Source organism: Podarcis erhardii (assembly GCF_964252035.2).
Source record: "Podarcis erhardii genome assembly, chromosome: 14".
Classification (NCBI taxonomy): domain Eukaryota; kingdom Metazoa; phylum Chordata; class Lepidosauria; order Squamata; family Lacertidae; genus Podarcis; species Podarcis erhardii.
Genome location: NC_138503.1, coordinates 6,524,296 through 6,547,047, shown reverse-complemented (window position 1 = coordinate 6,547,047; position 22,752 = coordinate 6,524,296). Strand labels below are relative to the sequence as shown.

Sequence of the window (22,752 nt, the reverse complement as noted above, 5' to 3'; positions counted from 1 at the left end):
GGTGAGCTCCTGTTGCTCGGTCCCTGCTCCTGCCAACCTAGCAGTTTGAAAGCACGTCAAGTGTAAGTAGATAAATAGGTGGGAAGGTAAATGGCATGAAGGTAAATGGCATTTCTGTGTGCTGCTCTGGTTCACCAGAAACTGCTTAGTCATGCTGGCCACATGACCCGGAAGCTGTCTGTGGACAAATGCCGGCTCCCTCGGCCTATAGAGCGAGATGAGCGTCGCAACCCCAGAGTTGTCCACGACTGGACCTAATGGTCAGGGGTCCCTTTACCTTTCTCATCAGTTCCAGCCAGCAGGCTTAGACTGGCAAAACAGAGACTCCATACCTGGAAACAGATCAGACTATTTGAGAAAGCCACATGCAATCTTCTCGTGCAAAGTGGTAAGGCAGACTCACTGCTGGCTTCTTATAAAAATGAATTGCTTGCTCTTTTAAAAATGTTATTTTGGACACTTATTCTCATGTGGGTAATGATAAAAACCATCTAAAAGACACAGTGTAAAAAGCAATACTTTCAGCTCCCAAATCAGCCATTTGCAGTCTAATTAAAACCATCACAAAAATTTTTAGGCAAATGAGAAGCTTAAACTGGTGCCAGAAACTGAGTAACCTGGATGTCACGCGTGTCTCCCCTGGGAAGGCTTTCCACAATGGAATGTTAATATTTAAGAAGTGATAATGTATGAATTAACCTGCCTGCTGTCTTTCCTTAGCCTAGCCTTTCATTTGCTGAATGCTAAATGTTGGGAGATGGATTAACACTCCTTAATGAAGCTTCTTGTAGCCCATTAGCCTAAAGGAATATTCTCTGCAGCAGGTGATGGTGTGCTGCTTTGGATTTTGTGGTTTAAGGGCTCTCTGTTTTCCTGGAGGAGAGACAAGGATGGTTAGAGGTACAAGGTCCAGGGGCTGCATCGTGTGGCTTCGCAGCAGAGTCAGGAAGGGAGCCCTGGCTTCTAACATGGCAATTGGATCTCTTTTGTGAAAGGAGCATTGCTCTTTTGGACCTGAGATTCTCATTTGGGTAGTTTGTTGAGCTTGTTCATTTTTTTCCAGAGGAAGGTGTATGATTCTTTTACTTGGTTCTGCTGCCAGTGTTCACTAATCTGCCTCTCCTGTTCTCAGAATCTGGAATCCAGTGCCAAAATGGCTCATACCCGACATTCCAAGTGTGAGACTCATGCAGACACCAATGATGGGCATTTCTATAAAGACATTTCCTTCTGCTGGGTCTGAATAGGACCTGTTCAGGTTCAGTTTGGGGGGATAGCGAATTGTGTCTACTCCCTCAAGAGCAGCGACTTCAAACAGACATTGCTAGCCTCTTGAGATTCAGTAATGGAGTTGAATGTGGGTTTGTGCAATTTTGGGATCTTTTTCAGAGCAGGTGCAGCTGTGGCAAGTGAATTAGCTGATACTGAAGCTTTCGGGTTTTACTGTGTCTGTGCCGTATTAGCATAGAGGAAAGAGAATGGGGAAAATAAGCAGAGATATTTCCCTCCTTTTCTTTGAAGTGTTACCATTGAAGTGGCTAGCAAGAAGAAGTTCCTACTTCATGCTGGCCATTAAAAATGGCAACCCTTTTTTGCGAGATTGCTTGCATTTCTAATTCAAAGCTAGAGGTTGTATTTCAACTGGCTGGAGTTGCTAAAGCCGAATGTGTTTTAGAAAGTTGAATCTATGAAGTAAGGACAAACTGACTCAAGGAAACTATGGATAGTCAAACTGATTCCAGTAAACTGGGGTATTGTGTTGAATACTGCTCCTCTTTGGTGGGGTACAGTAACTGATCAGCAAAGCATTTTTGGATTTTCCTATGGGGCTGTCATGATGAACTTCTGAATTCCAAATTTACGACTAACCTACTAAGATTTAGTACCCAAGAATCTAGTAGCCATTGGTGGACCTCTTCTCCGGTGTTAATTAGTCTACTCCTTCTTCTAAACAAACAAACAAACAAAAAACAAGAACAAAACTCAATCTAAGCTTGTAGCCATCCGTACATCATGTGGGACAGTGAATTAATTCTAAACTGCAGGAAGAAAATGTTCCTTTGCTTTTTGTAGGCCATGAGATCTAGGACTGTGAGGTGGTGGTGAAGTTTTCTTGTAAACCAGGCATGTCCAACAGGTAGATTGTGATCTACTGGTAGATCACTGGACGTCTGTGGCAGATTACTGGTAGTTCACTGGCTCCCCCCCAGGAAGCTCAACAACTTTGGCTCCCCTAAAAAAAGCTCAAAAGTTTTGCCCTGAACCCCCCAAAACAGGGCTTTCCTTCCTAAGAAAAGCTCAACAGCCTTGACCTGAACCCCCAAAAAGGGGGTAGATCACTGCCAGTTTTTAACTTTGTGAGTAGATCGCAGTCTCTTGGGAGTTGGCCACCCCTGCTGTAAACCAACGTAGTGATTATATCAGGATTCAATATAAATAACTATTATAAGAATACTGTGGAAATTGTATGTTGGTGAACGGGCAAGGTTGTTTCCAACCTAATGATTGGTGTAATTAAAAATACAGTTACTCTATATTGACTAGGATTGGGGTTTTTGCTTTTGTTTCGAGTCCAGCCATTTTTGAATTTTTTGAAATTCTGGGGGAGCTTTACCACAATGGAGGCTGGACTAGAGAAATCAGCCTGGCTACCTGGGGAAAAGGAAGCAGATGAGCTGGGCCAGAAAGAGACCAACTTTGGCCAGCCATGTTTTAACTTAGTAAACTCAAACAATGAACCAGCTTTGTGCCTGCACATACAGTCTCTTCCCTCCTCAATGTGCTGTGATTAAGCCTGGAAGTCTTTAGTTAAGCTTCGTTTCCTGCTCGTTCCAAACTGGAAAACTATATTAGACTCAGACCAAGCCAAGACCTCAGTCTATGGTTTGAAGTTAGTTTAAGACCCTGGCTTCTTCCAGACATGGCAACCAGTTTTTAGGGTTAGGTTTAATGGGAATCTATGGTTAATTAAAGACTTCCTGACTTAACACAGCATGACAGGAAGGGATAGTGCAAGGATGGGGACCCTATGCAAAGGGTGAACCAGATTGCTTGAACTGGACTAGACAACAGGTTTGAGGGGAAAAGGAACTTAGAAGCAGAATGTCCTGAACTCCAACGTACATGGAGGTAAGTCCCACTGGTGTACACAGTTCCCAAGGGAAATGCTAGAGAGTAGTCCGACAGTCCAAGAGGTCAAAGACCAGGCCAAATCCAAAGTCAGTTAGGCCAGGCTCCCGTCTCTGCAGCAGATCCAGGGTCAGAAAACCTGCGGTCAGAAAACCTGTGGTCAGTCCCGAAGTCACAGTCCAGTGGAGCTTCTGAAGCAGCCAAGCCGTGGTCTATCAACATGGAAAGCTGAGCAGACACAGATTCTCTGCCTTGCTTCCCTTTTATCCTTCCAATTTTGACACATCTGGGTTTGCTCTAGCTGAGCAACTGTGTCTCTGCACTCGACAAGGCATGTGATCCTCACCTGCCCTGAGCCTAATCCAGCTGTGTGACCACAAACATTCTCCCAGACCTACTGATCCCTGTGATCCCCACCTGGTCAACTAGTGAGCTGGGCTGTGTTCCCTTGCCTGCCTCAGTTTCCTAGAGCACCCTTCCCGCTGTTCCCAGCGCCATGTCTGTGGAGAAGGGGCTGTCTCTGGTTTTGCTGGTATGTCCCCCCTCCCCTGGCTCCTGTGAACTGTCAGCTGCCCCCACGCCATGTCCTGTGCGTACCTCCTAAGTCCCCAAGCTCCCCTTCCCCATCTTCTTCTTGCCTTGGTGTGTACCAGTCGTGGCTACAGCCCTTGCCAGGATCCTGTTCCCCTTCCTCTGCATCCTGCCAGTTCATGTCACAGAAGGAGGCAAGGGCTGAAGACAGGCAGGCTCAGGGGACCAGCCAGGTAGAAGTATACGAAGCAGCCTGACACTGAGTCAGACCACTGGCCCAGCTAGCTCAGTGCTGCCTAAGCTAACAAGCTGGGAGTGGCTCCCCAGGGTTTCAGGCAGGATCCCTTTCCCCGGTTCTGCATGCAAAGCAGATGCTGCACTGCTCAGCTCTGCCCCTTCTCCAGGAGCTGATGACCAGAGTGAAAACAGCAGCAAAAGTTTCTTTGGGTGGGAGCTGCTTGAGGCTGCAGCCAGGGAGTCCAGGAAAATTCAAACAATTTAGGCAGTGCTGAAGTGGATGTCTTCAGCATGGAGCTCTTTGATCATTGGCCACAGAGCTGATAGTGCGTTTCTTGTTTTGCATTTAGGTTCCCTTTAGGGGTGGGTTGCACTTTACAGTCATTTCAGGATTGCTCTGGAGAAGCTTGAGAGTGGTGCCGGCTGCCTCTCCAGTCTGACCTGCTGCCTGGAAAGACCTGCTTGCATAAGTTGCGAAATATCAGAATGCGATTGAAGTTCATTTGTAGAGAGAACAGATCACATTCCTGGGAGTGCAGTGCAAGCCTCTGTGTGGGAGGAACCTGGGCAGGGCTCAGCAACAAGTACAGGATGTGGCAATTTTCTGTAGGGTTCTGTGGGGTCTGGTACAGGGTGGATTTGACATACAGTAAATTGCCTCAGGCTCAGCACTGGCCAGAGTCAAGCTGGAAATTCTACAGAAGACACGTGGTCTCCCAAAGCCCATGAGTTTCTTCTAATGAAACTCTTTATTTTTCCATTTAAATGCTGTATAACAATTGGCAATAATACTAATAAAAATATACATGGATACAGTGGTGGAGCAACATGCTGCAGTCCCCGGAGCGCAAAAGAGGGGGGGGCGTGGCACTTTGCCCATGGGGGCATGGTGCACGGCCAGGGTTGCGCACCATGCGGCGTGCGTCCGGGGGGGGGGCAGCCGCGATGGCACCCTTTCCCCATATGGAGCCTGGGGCGGTGTGCTCCCCCCCCCTTCGTATGCCAGTGCATGGATACAACTGTAAATCACAGGTATATAATGCTAAACTCTCTCCTTAATAGACTCAGCAGATCAGCCAGGGAGGGACTGTACAGTGGTACCTCGGGTTACATACGCTTCAGGTTACATACGCTTCAGGTTACAGACTCTGCTAACCCAGAAATAGTACCTCGGGTTAAGAACTTTGCTTCAGAACAGAAATCGTGCTCTGGCGGCGCGGCAGCAGCGGGAGGCCCCATTAGCTAAAGTGGTGCTTCAGGTTAAGAAGAGTTTCAGGTTAAGAATGGACCTCTGGTATGAATTAAGTACTTAACCTGAGTACCACTGTATAGTGGGATCTGTTAGGTCTTCCTAATAGAAGAACAGTAGAAAAGAACCTGGAAGACACCTCAGTGCTGCTACAAGGGCAACATCTGTTGTTCATTTGGGCTTTGCTGTATCTTCCTTCTAGTAAGTTGGAAGGGAAGACATTAAACCTTGCCAAACAGGAAGTCTTGCTATACAGTATTTAGGGATAGTTAACTGTCCCAAGTGTGGCATTCTATCTTGCTAAGAGGAATGGGGTCCTGTGCAGATCCTTGGAGCTCTTTGGAAACTATATCCAAAACCCGCCAACCTTTGATTTGGTCCCTTCAGATCCCTAGCTAGCTGGTAAGAGGGTGATTCTTTCAAGGAAAAGAAGCCACAAGTGGCTATGACTCTATTAAAGGGGGAGGGGTCCTTAACCCTTTCCACACAGCCCATTTTTCTGATGAAAACTGCCCTCCCGGTCCATCTTTCCCCACCCCAAGTGGTAGCAAAGTATTTTGGAGAGGCAATTTTGACTGGAAAATCAGACCGCTGAAGTTATTAGCCCCCTGCTCATCTATTTGAAATGACAGCCTCTCACAGCTGCATTTCATGAGGGACACCCCCACCCCCTTTAGAGCCACATCTGCCATGGAACAAATAGTGTTGCTCTGAGTATAGGGGAAGCAACTTCATATGCTAGCAATTAATAATTGTTAATAGCCAGTCTCCATATCTGAAAGGGCCCCTTGTGTGTCTTTTGGTGGGAGCCATTTTGGCAGAAATACAAATGGACCTTGCCAGGTTCTCTTTTTTTGCCCTTTGATGCTGGAGAAGTGAGCATAAATTGGCCGTCTGCTCGTGTCTTCATTCCGCCTTTACTTACAAACCTAGTGGTCCATTTTCCTGTTTGTGTGATCTGATATGACACTTCAGTTCCTCGGTTTCTCTGTCTCCCTCATCCAACACCTCGGCATGGAATAAGAGCACCCCCTGCACCCCCCCTCCCCATAGTTGCCTGCCAAAGGCCGCTAGTTCTGAAGTGTTTCCTGTTTTAAAAGGGAAGGATAAATAAAATAATTTTCAGTCATAGAGGAAATCCAACACTGGTTGGTCACCACAGGGCCAGAGGAGAGGCGGCCGTGAGGAAACTGGTATGGCCAGGCGATGGGCTAAGAACGTCGCTTTGGTGGCCTTTTTGAAGTACTGTAAAGAATTCCATTGCCTCTTGTCATTTTGGCAGTAAGATATTTGTACATACACAGACCAGAAAAAAGAAATGTACAGTGGTACCTTGGGTTAAGAACTTTGTTCTGGAGGTCTTAACCTGAAACTGCTCTTAACCTGAAGCACCACTTTAGCTAATGGGGGCTCCTGCTGCCGCCGCGCCGCCAGAGCACGATTTCTGTTCTCATCCTGAAGCAAAGTTCTTAACCTGAGGTAATATTTCTGGGTTAGCGGAGTCTGTAACCTGAAGCGTATGTAACCTGAAGCGTATGTAACCCGAGATGCCACTGTATGTAGAATAAAACTGCCTCCTGGTGCTTGGCGAAGACTCCTAGAATCATGGAATCATAGAATCACAGAATCCTAGAGTTGGAAGAGACCACAAGGGCCATCGAGTCCAACCCCCTGCCAAGCAGGAAACGCCATCAGAGCACTCCTGACATATGGTTGTCAAGCCCCTGCTTAAAGACCTCCAAAGGAGACTCCACCACACTCCTTGACAGCAAATTCCACTGTCAAACAGCTCTTAATGTCAGGAAGTTCCTCCTAATGTTTAGGTGGAATCTTTTTTCTTGTAGTTTGGAACGATTGCTCCGTGTCCGCTTCTCTGGAGCAGCAGAAAACAACCTTTCTCCCTCCTCTATGTCACATCCTTTTATGTATTTGAACATGGCTATCATATCACCCCTTAACCTCCTCTTCTCCAGGCTAAACATGCCCAGCTCCCTTAGCCGTTCCTCATAAGGCATCGTTTCCAGGCCTTTGACCTGCTGTGTCGGAAGTCTGTAAGTGGAGACAGAGTCTGGGCAGCATGGGCCAAGGCAGGACACACCTGGAGTCTCCAGGGCGAGGTGGTTTGCTTGCCTCAGGCAGCGCTTGCAGAAGCCCCATTAAAAGAGTTGCAAATTGTCCAGTTGTTTCATTTTTATGATGGCCTGAAGGAGGCATCAGAATGTGTCAAGTTGCCTCTGGTAACAGAATCTCCAACAGGCCCAGCCTGGGAGCTTATCTGGGGGTTCAGGAGGAGTACCCCTGACCTGCTCTAGCCTCTCAGTGGAAAGAGGTGTCCCAGGCTGCAGTTCCCACCTTCGGCCAGAGCTGTGGTGGTGGTGGGGAACAGTGGCTACATCCCTGCTTTGGTGGCCGTCAAGTCCCAGGTTCAGGTTCTACAGTAGAGTTGAGCCCTGGAGAGGAAAAAAGAAAAAAGGCAGGGCGGGTGCAGATATGGGGGGAACTGATGTTTCCTTTGGAGCATGGCTTCACCCAGGCTGCTGGCACAGCACCATTCCCCTCGCTGTTGCTGCTGCTGCTGCTGCACCCTCAGTGGACACTCTGGACACAGCTGTAGGCCAGTTGCAATGGCAGGGATGAGTGCAAAGGAGGGGGCCTGGATCTGCCAGTGGGGGGGGGGGGCGGGGGGGCATCAAGGACAGGGGCAGTGGGGCATTCTGCCTGCAGTTTCTTGGTTCCTTCCCTTCCAGCCATCTCCATGATTTGTGACAGTCAATCACATAAATGGACCGGCCAAGGGATCTCATTCTGCACCATCCTGTTCCCCACTCTCCTCTGTGGTGTTCTTTCCCCAAATACATCTCCCCAGAAGTACCATATGAAGCAGCTGAAACTTTGCCTAAGGAGCTCTTTTCCCTGAAGTAGCCTATTTTAGTTCTTTGCTTTTGGGACAACAATGGATTCCCCCCCCCTTTTTTTTCCTAAACCCATTCAGTCAGGTAGAAAAATGTAAGGAAAGCATCCTCCCTCCCTCTCTTTTTAAGATGTTGGCTGCCTGCAACAGGGCCTCTGAAACATTCGCAGCTGGGTTTCAGTACTTGAGAAAATTGGATTTGAATGCTGATTCTGACACAGCTGATCCCAAGCGAGCAGCTGATAAAACAGATTTTTAAGAGCTACTTAAATGCTCCATCTTGCGCAAGTTTTTTCTACATATAAGCCGTTCCAGGAGCAAACAGTGCTCCCAGTGCAGCCACTCTGTGATGTTCCTTCTGGCCTGCAGTTTTCCAGCCAGCAAAGTAGTAGCTGAGTTGGTTTGGGTCGGCCTGACTGATGTGGTGCCCGGAGTGACCTGGGGAGAAAGGAAGTTCTTTCTGTTTGGAAGATGAGCCAGAGACAGTACTTCCTTGCTAGATTTGGGGATTAAAAAATGATACCTTTTGGCCAGTGCCAGTTACTAGTTATTCAAAGTGTCTCCAGAACTAGTAGAATATATTCTGCACCTCCCTTAGAGTATCTATCTTTTTAGTTTGTTTATGGATTCATGTCCACTTTTCTTCAAATATGGTTAATAAAAAAGAATAATTCATATTCTAATTATTGAAATATCCAAATATTGTTGCTCATAATATGAATAAAATGCAGGAGCAGCAGCAGAATCAGTAAAATACAGTGGCACCTCTGGTTACATACTTAATTCGTTCCGGAGGTCCGTTCTTAACCTGAAGCACCACTTTAGCTAATGGGGCCACCTGCTGCTGCTGTGCCGCTGGAGCACGATTTCTGTTCTCATCCTGAAGCAAAGTTCTTAACCCGAGGTACTATTTCTGGGTTAGCGGAGTCTGTAACCTGAAGCATATGTAACCCGAGGTACCACTGTATATCAGAAGCTGGCAAAAACTCCAGTCACAATAACAGAGAGTGAATACCCTTATGGGCCAATGGGATGCCAATAGATGGCTCAGAGCAGCTTCCCCCAACCTGGAGCCCTCCAGATGTTTTGGGCAGCACTGGTTGGCGTAGATGGGAGTCATAGTCCAAAATATCTGGAAAGTACCAAATTAGGTAGGGAATGTTGGTATAGCCTTAGTTTGGCTCCTTAACAAAAAGGTGCCAGGTAGACAGACCAAGGGAGGGAGTGTCATGGCAGGCCTTCTCCAGTTTTCCACCTGGCAGACCTCTAAGCACCTGGAGAAACCTCTGAGGGAAATCTTAATTGCCAATGAGGTTCATGTGGAGAAATGCAGTTGTTTGATCAGAGGGCGATGAACCTTGGATGTGGCCCTCCAGACTTCTCTGTCTGGCCCTCTGAGTTATGCTCCTTGCTACACCTCTGCGTAGGGCTTCTCTGCATCCTCCTCAAGTGCTTTTGCCTGGATAGGATGTGTCTTCGCACTGTGATTGTGCCTGGTGCTTACCTGGATGGAGGGATGTGGCCATCCGTATGTGGGAACGCTCTGACTTTTCCTGTAAAGAAATGGGCAATATTGTTGCTGCACCCGCTTCTGCCTCTAGCCCCACACACCACTGGCGTGTCGCTCCTAAAAGGTTGCCAATGTGGCCTGAAAAAGGTTCTCCTGCCCTGCTTTAGATCTTGCTACATCCACCTGTTTTGGATTGTTATCCCTCATTTCCTGAGTGGTGAGAAGTCCAGGGTTTTGTTTTCTTTGGCGCCGAGAGAACAGTGGAAACTGAAGTGTCTTTGTATTATTTACAGCTAGTGAGCTTGCGTTAGATTCCCAGAGCCCCTAAGCTTGTACCGGTTTCTAGTCAGCTCCAGCAGAACTCTCTACTATTTGCCTGCCTCTCTTTAAATTTAAGGCGCAAAACTGGTTCCAGGCCATTGCTCTGCCCTCCCCTCTCACCAGCTGGAGGGTGCCACCTTCTCAAACATTTACAAACCCCAGCTGTTGCATCAAATACAATCAGCTTACAAAAAGGCAGCCTGTGACTTCCTTGGCCTGAATTCAGACTTTCCAGGTGAAAGGTTTTTTTTCCCCCTCCGTCAAATTTGGCATAGTATGAAACAGTGGATGTGTTGTCCTGCTAGGCAGAGAACATCAAAAGTGTTTCTTGCCCCCCACTTCCTAAATTGCAGCTGACAGTTTTTAGTGCCAGAAGATCCTGGGAGTTGCATTATTGGCCTCCAAAGTCTTCAGGCGCATTGCTGACAGTAGACGAAGCAATTAGTTCCAACTAATTTATGAGGAATAAGCTGCCGCCTGCCGATCAGGGGCATGTTGCTGCAATGCCAGATTTAGGGTGGTATGGGCACTCCCCCCCCCCCAGTGTGCCAAGCTGTGGGGGTACAAAATCAAGAAGACCGATAATGGAAAAGATCCATTTGGGGGCACCAAATTTTGGCTTTGCACAGGGCGCCATTACGAAAGACTACCAAAGTCTGCCCCTGGCTGCTGTCCCAGGGATGATATATCTGTTTTGCAAAGTGGACAGGTTTCTGGAATGTCAAAATAATTCCAAGGAAGAGAGAAGCTTTGTTTGGTTGCAAAATCCTTTGCAGAGGCAGTTCTTTTCTTCAACGAGCCCCAGATTGGTTTTGTGCATTTGAAGAACATTTGCTGCACCTTCCTAAGAGATTAATGGTTTCTGTTTCATTTCTGACAAGACTGGCTGTATTAATAGCTGGAATGTGATTACATTATTTGGACCAGATGCCTTTGGGCTTGGAAAAATTCTTTGATCCTGAAGATGTCCCTGGTGAAACAGCTTTTTCCTCTCCACTTTAGGATGTGATTGTTAAGAAAACAGTACGTGAGCCAGTGTAAAATTGAACTGAGTCCAACCACTATTCCTATCTTTTTATTATTTGATGGGACCATACAAAGTGGCTGTGCCTGTTTGTATCTGATTGGAAGAGGTCCATGTCAATAAAACTGCAGCCGTAGATAACTTAAGAACTGTACATTAATCTGTGTTAGGCATGCCCTCAAGATTTACAACACAACACAGTGCACAACAATTTGGCTACTTTATGCTCTTACCACTCAAAATTGATATTGTTATGCATCTATTTTATTTGCGAAACCATTTTACATGCATCAGCACACTGAGCAATGATAAATAAATGTCCCCTCTAAATTAACACATTACTGAAATTTAGTGTGATGAATAAAAAGGGCAAATTAAAACAGAAGGCCAGGTTTTAAAAAAGGAAAACTCCACAGCCATTGGATGAAAAGCTCAAGATCCTAATTCAGTTTCCAGCGTTAAAAAGATATTTGATACAGATGCCAATGCTTGTGTGCCTGTGTTGTGTGTAATAAAAGAAGGTTGGAGGTGGGAAAAACAACACCCAAACAGATTCAAAACCTCCCTATAGTGTCTCAATGGCCGGATTCCAGAAGATGATTATTTCTGTTGCAATAATAGCCATTTCTTGCACCTTAAAGAATAACAGATTCATGGCACAATCATATTCATAGTCTCATAGAACTGTAGAGTTGGAAGGGGCCATGAGGGTCAACTAGTCCAGCAATGCAGGAATCTTTTGCCCAACGTGGGCATGTTTACTTAAGTCTTATGCTCAGGTGAGTGTGAATTGAATTGCAGCCTTACTATAGCACTGACTTTCATAGGAAGAGCTCACTTTGATCTGTAGCATTAATTAGATGCTGAAGGTTCAGGATGGGTGTTGCTTTAAAATGTTAGAAATGGAGAATTCTCTTTATTCTGGCCTTACTGGCTGTTGCTTTAATAGCGTTATGATGTCACCCCCCATACCCAGCCAATATAAATTATACATTGTTTCTTTTTGACAATCTTGCTTCAAAATCTGTCAGAATGGACAGAACATTTTGTGGATATCCAAGGGTGATGGATCTGTCTGACTGCGATTAGATTGGAGGCACTGTTTCCGGTGTTGTCTTCTCTCATAATACCTGGAAGTTGGAGATCTTGTGGGAGATGTGATTGTGCAGAACAAACAAAGGGAAGCTGGAAGTGTGGGGAAGTTCTGGGGAACCGAGAAATGGAGGCTGGGAGCAGCAAATGTCATTTCCTGCAGTTGTTTGTTGTCCACCTGTGCTTTCCTGTGCATTTTTGAGTTTCTGCTCAATGTCTGTGCATTTTTGAGTTTCTGCATTCTGCAGCTGGGACAGGGCATGATTCTGCAGCTTGGCATGTTCTGCTCTGAGCGCTCTGAGCATGGCCTCATGGTCTTCTCAGAGACGACTGTTGGCAAGCAGCAGCTGTGTCCTGGTTCCTCACCCTTCTGAAGCCTGATATGGGCAAAATGTTGAGTTGCCCTTTGGCCACTCTTGCCCCAAGGTGGTCTTTGATCAAGTGCCAAGAAGTAGGCATGCATGGTGCTACAGAAGCACACTGGCCACAGGCCGGGCCTTTTACCATTTTGTGCCACACCTAGTTGCTACAGCCTTACTTTCATGGCCAGCTGACACTCCTGTCTGGCTTGGGATGCAGAGTTAGAAGGTCACCAACTAGAAGAAGCGGAACAGGCAACTTTTGTTCATGGAGCTCTAGAATGTGTTCATGGCAAAATGGAATAAGGCTGCAAGTGCACATCCAACAGGAAGTGGGATCCTTCTTTCGGGCTTATATTACTTGAGAAGTGCAGCAGGTTTGCATGTGTGGATGGCTAAACCTTTTCATCATACGTAAAGTTGATGGGCTAAAGCTAGGTTGGTGAAGGCAGCATTACCTAACTTAGGGAAGGAGCTTTCAGCTTGGAAACATGACTGGACTCTCTGTATGGTTTGGTTTGGGCTTGCTTCTTCATGAAGAGGGGAGGAAGTGGGGCGTTTGGAAGCTGGGAAGAGGATCTGGGCCTAGGGCATCTGAGGGGACTTTCTCTCTCAACATGTTCCCTCCACAGACTGGGAGTCCACCTGGGGAGGCCCTTCTCAGGTTAGGCCAGTGGCCTTTGCACTCATGGTATTCTCCAGGAGTGGCTAACCCACAGTTTGGAAACCTGATCCAGCACCCATTTATTCTGGCCCATCAAGACTCTATTAATTTTGGCAGCACTGGCAAATAATAATGTAGTAGTAGTAGTAGTAATGGCACCACAGTGAGGTAGGCAAAGGCTAGTGCCCTGATGATGCAGAGTGAAAAATTCTCCCTCCTGGGTCCTCGGATTGATTATTTGCTGAGCAGAGAAGGGGTCCACCACTCAGCTGACATGCATGGATCACGAAGTATGCATTAGAATTCCTGAGATGAGGAAGCTGTGTGCGCCTTTAAGAGTTTGTGAGAGAGGCTGTGGGGTGGTTATACCCACTGCCAGCATCCAGCCCTTGGAGGTTTAGCCAAGGATGAAGGCAGCACTCAGGCCAATGAAGGTTGGGCAATCCTCATGTTGCCCTTTGGAACTCCCTGCTTGAGGAGATCGGCCAGCCTTGTTCTTCCCACTCCAGCCCATTTCTGTTCAAGTACTGAACTCCCTTTTAACCACTGTATGTGATGGATGCATTTTGGATTTTCCTCTGCAGGTGCCCAATTGTCTTGGATCAGCCCCATATGTCAGTGAAGAAAATGCCAGGGACTTGATGAAAATGCCAGGGTATGATGAAGATGAAAGTGGCTCATTTCCTCTACTCACGTATCTGTTTCTTTCCTCTTTGCAGTGCTTAAACCCATGTGAACAATGGAGTCCTATGTGGCCAGCTTCAGGCACATGCAGCAGCAGCAGCAGCAGCAGCAGCAGGACTGCGGGATCCACTTCAAGCTTGCAAGCAATGTGCCTCCAAAGGCAAAGAGTGCACTCAATGCAAAGGATGGGTCCTACGGAGTCAGCATCCGGGTCCAAGGGATTGATGGGCATCCATACATTGTGCTCAACAATGCAGAGGGATGTTTGCCTGACAGTCATGTAGCACCTGCAAACGGCCCACAGGTTGCAACCGAGACACTTGATAGGTCAGTGCTGGACTCTAGTTCTGCTCCTGAACTGGGGAAGAAAACTGGTGAAGAAAGACAGTGTTTGGGAACTTACAGCACATTGCCAAATAAATTTAAAAGCCTGCAGGCCAGTGTGGATGAGGGAGAGAGCAGCACCTTGCATTTCAAGGCTGGGTTCGCCCAGTCACCCAGTCTGTTGAACTTCCAGAGGCATCCTGAGCTTCTTCAGCCCTATGATCCTGAAAAGAACATCCTGAATTTGGAAGGCTTTGAGGCTCCACCATCCAGTAAATCCAAATCTCTTACAGATGAAGAGAAACCAGACAGCAAGCCTTGGAGCTCACCACTGAAGGTTGCTTCATTAGATAAAATGACCCTCCAGTGTGTAGAACTGGCCAAGCCCAAACCAAAAACTGTGAATTTGACCATGCCTGCAGTAGGGGCAGACCAAAGCAAGCAGGAATTGGAATGCCCCAGCGTCGTTGACACGCCCAATGGAATGCATGGATCACGTTCTTCTAGTGATGGATCTCCATCTGCTATAAGTCCGCCCACCTATCAGGAAACAAGGAAGTGCAGACCTGATCTCCTTCCTTTCCGCAGGCAAGATTCAGCAGGATCAGTCCTGAATGGCTCACGGCGGTCGTCATCATCATCAACTACCCCAACTTCTGTTGCTTCCCTGTACAAGTTCTTCCTTGACGACCAAGAGTATGCCATCTATGCTGACAATGTAAACAGGCATGAAAACAGAAGGTATATCCCATTTTTGCCTGGGACTGGTCGCGATATTGACACTGGTTCAATTCCTGCAGTTGATCAGCTCATTGAAAAGTTTGACCGGAAGATGGGTCCTCAGAGAAGAGGCAGGCTGGGAATAAGGAGCAGGATTCACCCAGACGACCGTAAGCGGTCAAGGAGTGTCGACAGTGCCCTTCCCTGCGGGCTCAAGGTGAATTCCAGTTGTTCAGATGAATTTAGTCAAAGTTCGGCAACGTCGTCCAAGCATTTACTACAGCCCTCTAAAGTTTGCCTTCAGAAGGTGTTCTCTCCAGATCAGAAGTCAGTGTCTTTTGGGGATCAAGTTTCTCCTCGGTCTGTGGGCAAACTCCAGGCAGCAGCAACAGCAGCAGCAAAAGATTCTCCCAGCAAGCATTTCAACTCTTTGCAATATCACAAGCAAAGTAAAATAGTCAGCGAGAGTTCGGCTTATAAATCATCCACACTTCCAGGCCAGACCAAAAAAAGTGAAAATAAAATGGTGACTTCCACTCTTTTGTTACCAAACCGTCTTGCGACTCCGAAACTGCCTGTGAAAACATTTGCTTCTGCTTCAGCTGCTCAGGTATGTTTGCCAGAGTGTGATCTGTTGACATGATCCAGTTACAGGATGCTGTGCTACAGAAATGCAATTTTGGACATATGAATGAAATAGCTGGTTATCCCTGCACCTTGTGGCCTCAGCCACTCGGAGGTGAGGTTGTTGAATGGAAAACTTAGAGAGACAGAAAGGGGGAGTTCAGCTAAGCAGCTTCCATGCTCTGGGGAGGTAGTGCGGAGTGGTGATGGCAAGTTAGGACATATTTAGAAATAATTCGCATTTTTGGATTTTGAGCCATTACCTTTTTGAAGGCAAAGTATCGAATAAACAGAGCTCTCTGGACACAGAAGTCCATTTCCCCTCCTGACTTTGTCATCAAGGCAGTCATTTGCAAATCCTCTTTGCAAATATTCCTGCCGCACACCTCTCAGACCATCCTATAGCACTGTTTTGGGCTCACCCTGCTTGTGGCACAGAGGCTGTTCTGTCTGAAGCTGAAGGCTTTCATTGCAAGGGATATGACTGATACCTGGCTTTTGTCTTTCCAGGTCACTCCTGATCTGCTGAAGGGCCAACAGGAACTTGCACAGCAAAGCAACGAGGAAACAGCTAAGCAGATTCTCTACAACTATCTCAAGGAAGGGTTAGTGGACTTGCACAAACATGTAGCTTGTGGAAATGGCATTACATTGAGGACTTGAGCAGATGAATATTTGATATTTGGGACTGATATGGTGGCTATCTCCAATTAATACATTATGCACTCTACCCTCCCCAGATTTTCAGTCCTTAAAGCAAACTTGAGGTCTAGCTAGGCATCTCTGATTTACTACCAGGAGGTAAAATTCCACTCTGCTCTTAACCTACTAACATCTGTGTCTGAGTGTCTTTTCATAAGATGGTCACTATAGGAATTGGGGGCTTTCAGGTGACCGTGAGACATCTCAGTCATTGCCTTGCTGGCTGACGTTTGTTCATATTTCAGAAGCAGCGAAAATGATGATGCAACGAAGAGGAAAGTCAATTTGGTATTTGAGAAAATCCAGACTCTAAAGTCCAGAGCAGCAGGGAACTCACAGGTAAAGTACACGAGGAAAACAAGGTTGTCTCTCTCTTCAACTTTCTTGTGTTTATCCACATCCCTCACCTTGTTGTGTGACGAAAAAAGATTAGGGCTCCTCTGGGCAACCCTGACGCTTGAGCACCCACTCTGATTTGCTTCCAGTCTTTATTGTTCTGATTTGTTTACAGGGCGGTTAGATGGCAATGAGTGTTCATCCTGCATTCATCCTGATTTACTTGCAGGATGTTTGCATTCCTTCCCCTTAAATATCTCTTCATGTTTCCATGCATTTTCCTGTTACTTTCAAACTACAAAGTCCATTTCTTTTTTTAAAAGTGGCTTTTTTATGCTAGGGTGACAGAGCAATTTAATCTACTTTAACTGAGCAAATCTAAAGTTCTGGAATGTGCATCCATCAGCAAAAGAGTGACAGTCTGAATTCCTCCTCACTCTATAAGATCTAGTAACTTGGCAGGGATTCTGCTATGTATTTGGATTTCTGTCCTTTTTCAGCATGTAAACTCCAGAGGCTCCAGAGGCTAATGAAGCTTCAGACCATGCCAAGCTCCATAAGCATGTTGGTGCACTGTTAAGCGGGCATGTTGTGCTTTGTAACTGTTACACACACTTTTATGCCTGTTCTTTGTTTTATGTAGATCTCAATGGTTAGCTGAGCACCATCAGGTTCAAATGTTAGTTTCAGATTTAGGTTGAACTCCATTGAAGTAAAAACATGATCCAAAGGTCCATTCACATGTGATCCTGCCTAATGTTAAGTATGATATTAATACAGGAAATCCTTCTGCTGATTGGTACTCAGCGGTGAAGATGAAAAGGGATGCTGTGCGGTGAAACGGGGGAGGGGTGATGTTATGTATTCAGTGGTCTATGTTCACCTGAGCTCGAGTCTGGACTAAGGATCCTGAGCCCCTGCGTTCTGATTCGATACATGCTATCCAATCACATAGCATTAGGGTTTGGACTACTGGCATTGGCTCTTAAGCTCTGAGTTACGATTCGCTGCTTGGGGGGCTTAGACAGCCAATCACGTTGAGAGTGGGTATGGCCCAGGCCTCCAGAAATATAGTTGCTTTGCCCTTCTTAGGTTGTTCCTGATGCTTCAATAAATCCTTTTGAGTTGAATTTCAGCCTCAGTCATGACTGAACCCACCTACATTTCATGGGAAGCCCCTCCCTTTGATCATTAGGACTAGGGCTGGGCCTACGTGGGGTCCTTGAGATGTTGCTCAGTGAGATCCCCTGAGTTTAGCTCTTGCAACGGATTCAGAACCTGGATGGAAAATGAGTGAAATCTGCTGGTGAAAACAAAAGCAAAACCGAATGGACAATTTCGTTTCAGGCCTAGTTTAAGAGGGTCGGCTTCGGCCTGAGGGGGTCCCTTGGCAAAGTGGCTCCTTGTTTGCTTATTCATTTGCTTAATTTATATACCACCTTTTCCTCCAAGGAGTTCAAGGGGATGTAGATGGTTCTTGCCCTCCCTGTTTTGTCCTCACAACAACCCTGTGAGGTAAGTAAGGCTGAGAAATGGTGACTGGCTCAAGGTCACTCAGCTTCATGGCTGAGTCAGGATTTGAACCCGCATCTCCCAGGTCGTAGCCCAGGGCTCTAACCATTACACCACACTGGCTCTGAGTTGGACCCAGTGGGCTTACCTAGGAATGGTGGGTAGCACCAATGTGAGTGGTCCTTCTCTGTGGTGCACACAAAGGACAGGACTCCCTGGTGACATGTGTCCCCCCCCCCATACATTATTTAGATGTAGTACAGTGATGCTCCTTCAGGGACAGTGTGGGATAATCAGACCTGCTCTAAACTGAGGCATTGGCTTTGGATGGCTCCTTTAGAACAAAACAATCTATAGATTTTTCAGAGCAAGCATGTGTTCTTTGACTGTAGGCCTCTGATACGTCTGCTTCAGTCAAGGCGTTGATGGAACAGACAAAGGAGCTGGAAAAGGAGGTTTCTGATCTACAAAGGAGGCTGGATTTGGAAGTCAAGGTAGGTCCCCATCCACCCTGTTGTTGCACTAGTGCTGTGTGCTGCACATTGCTCTGCTTTCTCAGGGAGAAGCAAAATTGTTTGCATGGGCAGAAAGCCCAGGGACTGTCAGGGCAGCTTCACCTTTGCATCAGAGTGCCCTTCTTTGGGGAGCCCATAGCTCTACGTTGGGTGGGCCTAGGCTCGGGTTACCAGACATCCCCGGTTCCCGGGGACAGTCCCCGGTTCTGCAAATCTGTCCCCGGACAAATTCTGTCCCCAGAATGTCCCCAGATTTGTAAATCTATCCCTGGGAAACGTGGCAGCCACAGCCTCAACAACCTCCGGAGCCAGCCTGTTAGCGCAGTTAGCTCTGGCTGGCTTCAGGAGCTGCTTGCTGCCATGGCGCCCGCCATATTTCCTGTGCCATGGCAGCAAGCAGCTCCTGAAGCCAGCCAGAGCTAACTGCACTACCAGGCTGGCCCCTCCTGGGCAACGGCTGTCCGCCCGTGACACTTAAGCCTCCCCTGATCTGTCAAAACAAAGGGGGAAGGGGGCAGGAGATTAGGGGAGGCTTGGGAAGCATGGGTGGGCGGCGCGCTGTTGCCCAGTTTTTTAAAAAAACTGCACATTTATGTTTCACAGGGTGTGAAAGAAGGGCTTTGCACCTTTGTACAATATGCATGTTTGCTTGGGCCCAGAGTCTTTTGCCTCACCATCCCCACTACTGACTCCCTGTTGCTACTCAGCCAGATTCATTGAAAAAAAAAATCTGGTAATATTTCTCCACCCTGGGCCAGGTAGCACCCTGTCTGCCTGAGAGCCAGTGCTGGCCTAGTTGGACCAAGGGCCTCTCAGAATACAGAAGCTGCCTAAGCTGGTGGGGGCTGGCTGTGGATGTGGCCCCGCACCCTGTAACTAGAGCCGCTGCTGGTGTTGAGCCCAGCTGCTGGGTACAGTGAATTTCTGCAAAGTTACTATTTAAAAATGGGGGCACCTCTTCTAATAGTAACTCAATGTATTGCCTGCCCCTTTTCTTAAAAATGCAACATTCTTTCCAAAAAGGGCCCGCCCCAGCCTCTTTCCACCATCCTGTGTTTCTGTGTTCTGTGTTCCTGTTTGCAGAACCAACAGAACATTACAGATGAAAGAGATGCAGTGAAGGCCGAGTTGCGGGTGCTCCAGCAGCAGCTGGAAAAGACCATAGAAGATAAAGACACCTTCCGGAAGCAGCTGGAGGAGAGCGAGAAAGACCTCAGGCAGCACCTTGAAGAGTGAGTTTTGTGCAGGAGGACTTGCCTCCCTGCCTGCCTGCTGGGGTGAATAGTGGGGCATGATTGTCCGCCCTCTTGGGAATCACCCCCTCAGCCCACAGATCCCCTCTTAATCTCCCTCCCTCCTTTGCAGCCTTCCATCAGGAGCCTGATAGGGATCCTGGCTTAGGGGCACAATGTTCATGCCCCTTTACGGTTTCAGTCCATTTCCCTCAAAAGCCACCCTCCAGACTTTGCTTCTTTGCGACTCTCTTGCTGCTCTCCCTGCCTGCCTGCCTCTGCTCTGCGCCAGGAGTGGGGAACCTGGGAGGGGGAAGATGTTGCCAGGAACCCCAACTAGCACGGCCAATGGTCAGGGATAAGGGCAAAGGGAGAAGCTGAGCACTGACTGAAAAAGGGAGTGGCCAGAACAGAGGAAAACATCCCAGAAACACAGTTTGGTTTCACCAGATGTTTTTCTCTTACTGCCAAAACTGTGGCTGAGGCATTCCTCCATTGCTATGTGTATGTAGGAGCTGCCCTCCACTCCCCCCAAACTACACCAGTGGCTTCGGTTTCCCTCTGTTCTCACCAGAAACTCTCCCAAATAAACCAGCCTTGAACCTTGAACCTTTTCCTGTGACTCTGGAGAGAGTTGGCTGAGAGCGTCTTCTTGGGGAGGGAGTTCCCAAGGCAAGAGGTTAGGAGGTCGCCAGCACCATGAAGGCCCCAATTTTCCATTTGCCATTACCTGAAAGGAGGGGACCCCTTTGGCCTTCCTCATATATACATGAAACAATACATGACCAAATATAGGTAGAAAACATGATTCCGTTTCCCTTATGGAGGCTTTTCCAAGTGAAAATGGAGCAGGAGCAACAGCAGACGGAGATCCGGGACTTGCAGGACCAACTGTCTGAGATGCACGACGAGCTGGACAACGCGAAGCACGCTGAGGATGGCGAGAGGGAGATGCTCCTTGGGGTGAGTCGTGAGGGAGGCAAAATACGACCTGGGGGAGGGGCCGTGGTTCTTTTTGGAAGAAGGGGCAGGAAACAGCAGCCACTGTGGTAGTCCAGGCCTGTGGGAAGTCTTCTCCTATCCAAGGTCCCTGAGGTGAATTGGTGGCACCACAGCAAAGGGTTCAGTTTAAGGGCCAAACAAGAAAGGATGTTGGAAGATATCAACTTTTTCCTGATCACTGACCAAGCAGTGAGACACTGCTTTTCATCCCACAGGACAGGTGGAGAGGGGAATTCTCGTCCCCAGTATCTTTTTCCTCTGTGTGGAGCCAGCGTGGTGTAGTGGTTAAGAGCGGTGGACTTGTATCTGGTGAACTGGGTTCGCGTCTCTGCTCCTCCACCTGCAGCTGCTGGGTGACCTTGGGCCAGTCACACTTCTTTGAAGTCTCTCAGCCCCACTCACCTCACAGAGTGTTTGTTGTGGGGGAGGAAGGGAAAGGAGAATGTTAGCCGCTTTGAGACTCCTTCGGGTAGTGATAAAGCAGGATATCAAATCCAAACTCCTCCTCTTCTTCTCCTCTGCAAAGCGAGAAACAGCTGGGGTGATTTGGGTTGCGAGAATGGTTAAGCACTCTCCTTCCTGCAGCCTCTGCCTGCTGCTACAGTCATATTCAAGGCCTTTTGAGCCTGTGTTAAGGTTACAAAATCTTCAGAAGACTGTGTTTCATCTCATCGTGCCCTGAGCTGGAGTTGGGTAAGGAGATGGATTTGAGCCAAAGCCAAAAGTGCATCTGTTTGGGCAAAGGGAGGAAATCTGGGCTCCTGGGCTCTGTGTACCAAGCCTGGTCCACCCAGAGAGTTCTTGCTGCCTGAGGCTGAGGCTCGGGGTGATGGCCTATCCCACTTCACCACCTGAAAATCTACATCGAGAACAGGCGGGGGTATCAAATTGACCTAGCCCAACAGTTGAAGTGGGACTCAAAGGCCACCTTGGGGAGGAAAGAGGCCTACTCTGAATCAGGCTGGGCGGGTGCAGAGTCCACAGAGGACAGCCCCTGCCATTTCGTCTCTAGGGATGGGAGGAGACCTGCAGCACCTCCTATTTGCTGAGAGGTTGCTGTAGAGGTGGTATGGGGGGGGGTGTCTACTGCTGAGGAGGCAGATTTGGCTTCTAATAAGTGCACCATCATTGCCACTGTGGTGGCAGTGGCAGATGGTGCATTTCTTGAAGGCTGGACCTGTGGATCCTGCTGCCTGAGGCATTCGCCTCACCTTGCCTCATGGGTGGGGTGGGCCAGCCCTGCTCTACACTCATATCCTCTTCTGTGGCTGAAGAGGACTCTGCGGCCTGAGCACCAACAGTTTCAGGTAACTCTTCAAGCTAGGACTTGGTGCTGAGTTTCTGAGGGCCTTGGAAATGACCCTTCTGCTCTCAGTGCTTTTGACCTCTCTTTTTAAGCAGTGCTGGCTACAAGTCTCTTCTTTTTTTTATTGGTGCAGGAGCTAATGCAGCTGAAGCAGGATCTTCAGGCCATCCTGAGGGTCAAAGAACAGCAGGAAGACATCCTGAGGAAGCGAGAGCGTGAACTGACAGCCCTGAAGGGGGCCCTGAAGGAAGAAGTGTCCAGCCATGACCAGGAGATAGACCGGCTCAAAGAGCAACATAGCCAGGAACTCCAGACCCTGAGGGAGAGTTTGGAAGAAGTTACAGAGGTTAGTGTGGTGCAGAGCCAGACTTAACATTCAACCAAGGCTGTTGTTCATTGGGAGACTCTGGAGGTGAACAACTGGTTTGTCGGAGCAGGGACTAGCTAGCAGCTAGCAGGAGACTAACCCAGCCCAGGAGCCAGGTTGCTGTGCTGGGGTAGCTTTCATCCTGGGGTTCCCCATCACCCGGTTACTCCCTTGCCCCTGTTTGAAATGAGCCTCTACCTGCTCCCTGGGCCTGGTCACTCCTGTCCTGCTGACACCCTTGGAGTCATCTGGGAAGCGGCTGGGGCCGTGTCCCTGAGTCATGTATAGCAGCACCTGCCTTCGCCGTTCTCGGTTCCTGGGCTGACACCCTTCCTTCCAGGCTGGGCATTGAACCCTGCTGGACGGGAAGGACTATGTGGGGGCAACAAAGGCTTTCTGGA

General features: G+C 48.0%; 1 protein-coding gene and 1 long non-coding RNA gene across 3 annotated transcripts in view; one reads left to right on the top strand and one right to left on the bottom strand.

The window, feature by feature from the left end:
* The window catches only part of CGNL1 (cingulin like 1), an 83,162-nt gene that overhangs the window by 20,163 nt on the left and 40,247 nt on the right, over positions 1-22,752 (top strand). For both annotated transcript variants that reach the window (XM_081838736.1, XM_081838737.1), the window contains 7 exons: positions 13,747-15,365; positions 15,890-15,984; positions 16,327-16,420; positions 18,322-18,423; positions 19,528-19,676; positions 20,504-20,639; positions 22,118-22,330. In XM_081838736.1, coding sequence (XP_081694862.1) covers positions 13,767-15,365; positions 15,890-15,984; positions 16,327-16,420; positions 18,322-18,423; positions 19,528-19,676; positions 20,504-20,639; positions 22,118-22,330 — 2,388 coding nt within the window. In that variant the 5' untranslated portion in view covers positions 13,747-13,766. The remainder of the gene's footprint in view (positions 1-13,746; positions 15,366-15,889; positions 15,985-16,326; positions 16,421-18,321; positions 18,424-19,527; positions 19,677-20,503; positions 20,640-22,117; positions 22,331-22,752) is intronic.
* Positions 123-3,471, bottom strand: LOC309329008. Its single transcript, XR_014151010.1, has 3 exons — positions 3,124-3,471; positions 1,870-1,947; positions 123-332 (listed from the first exon to the last, which is right to left on the bottom strand). It is a non-coding gene; the product is annotated as an uncharacterized lncRNA (long non-coding RNA).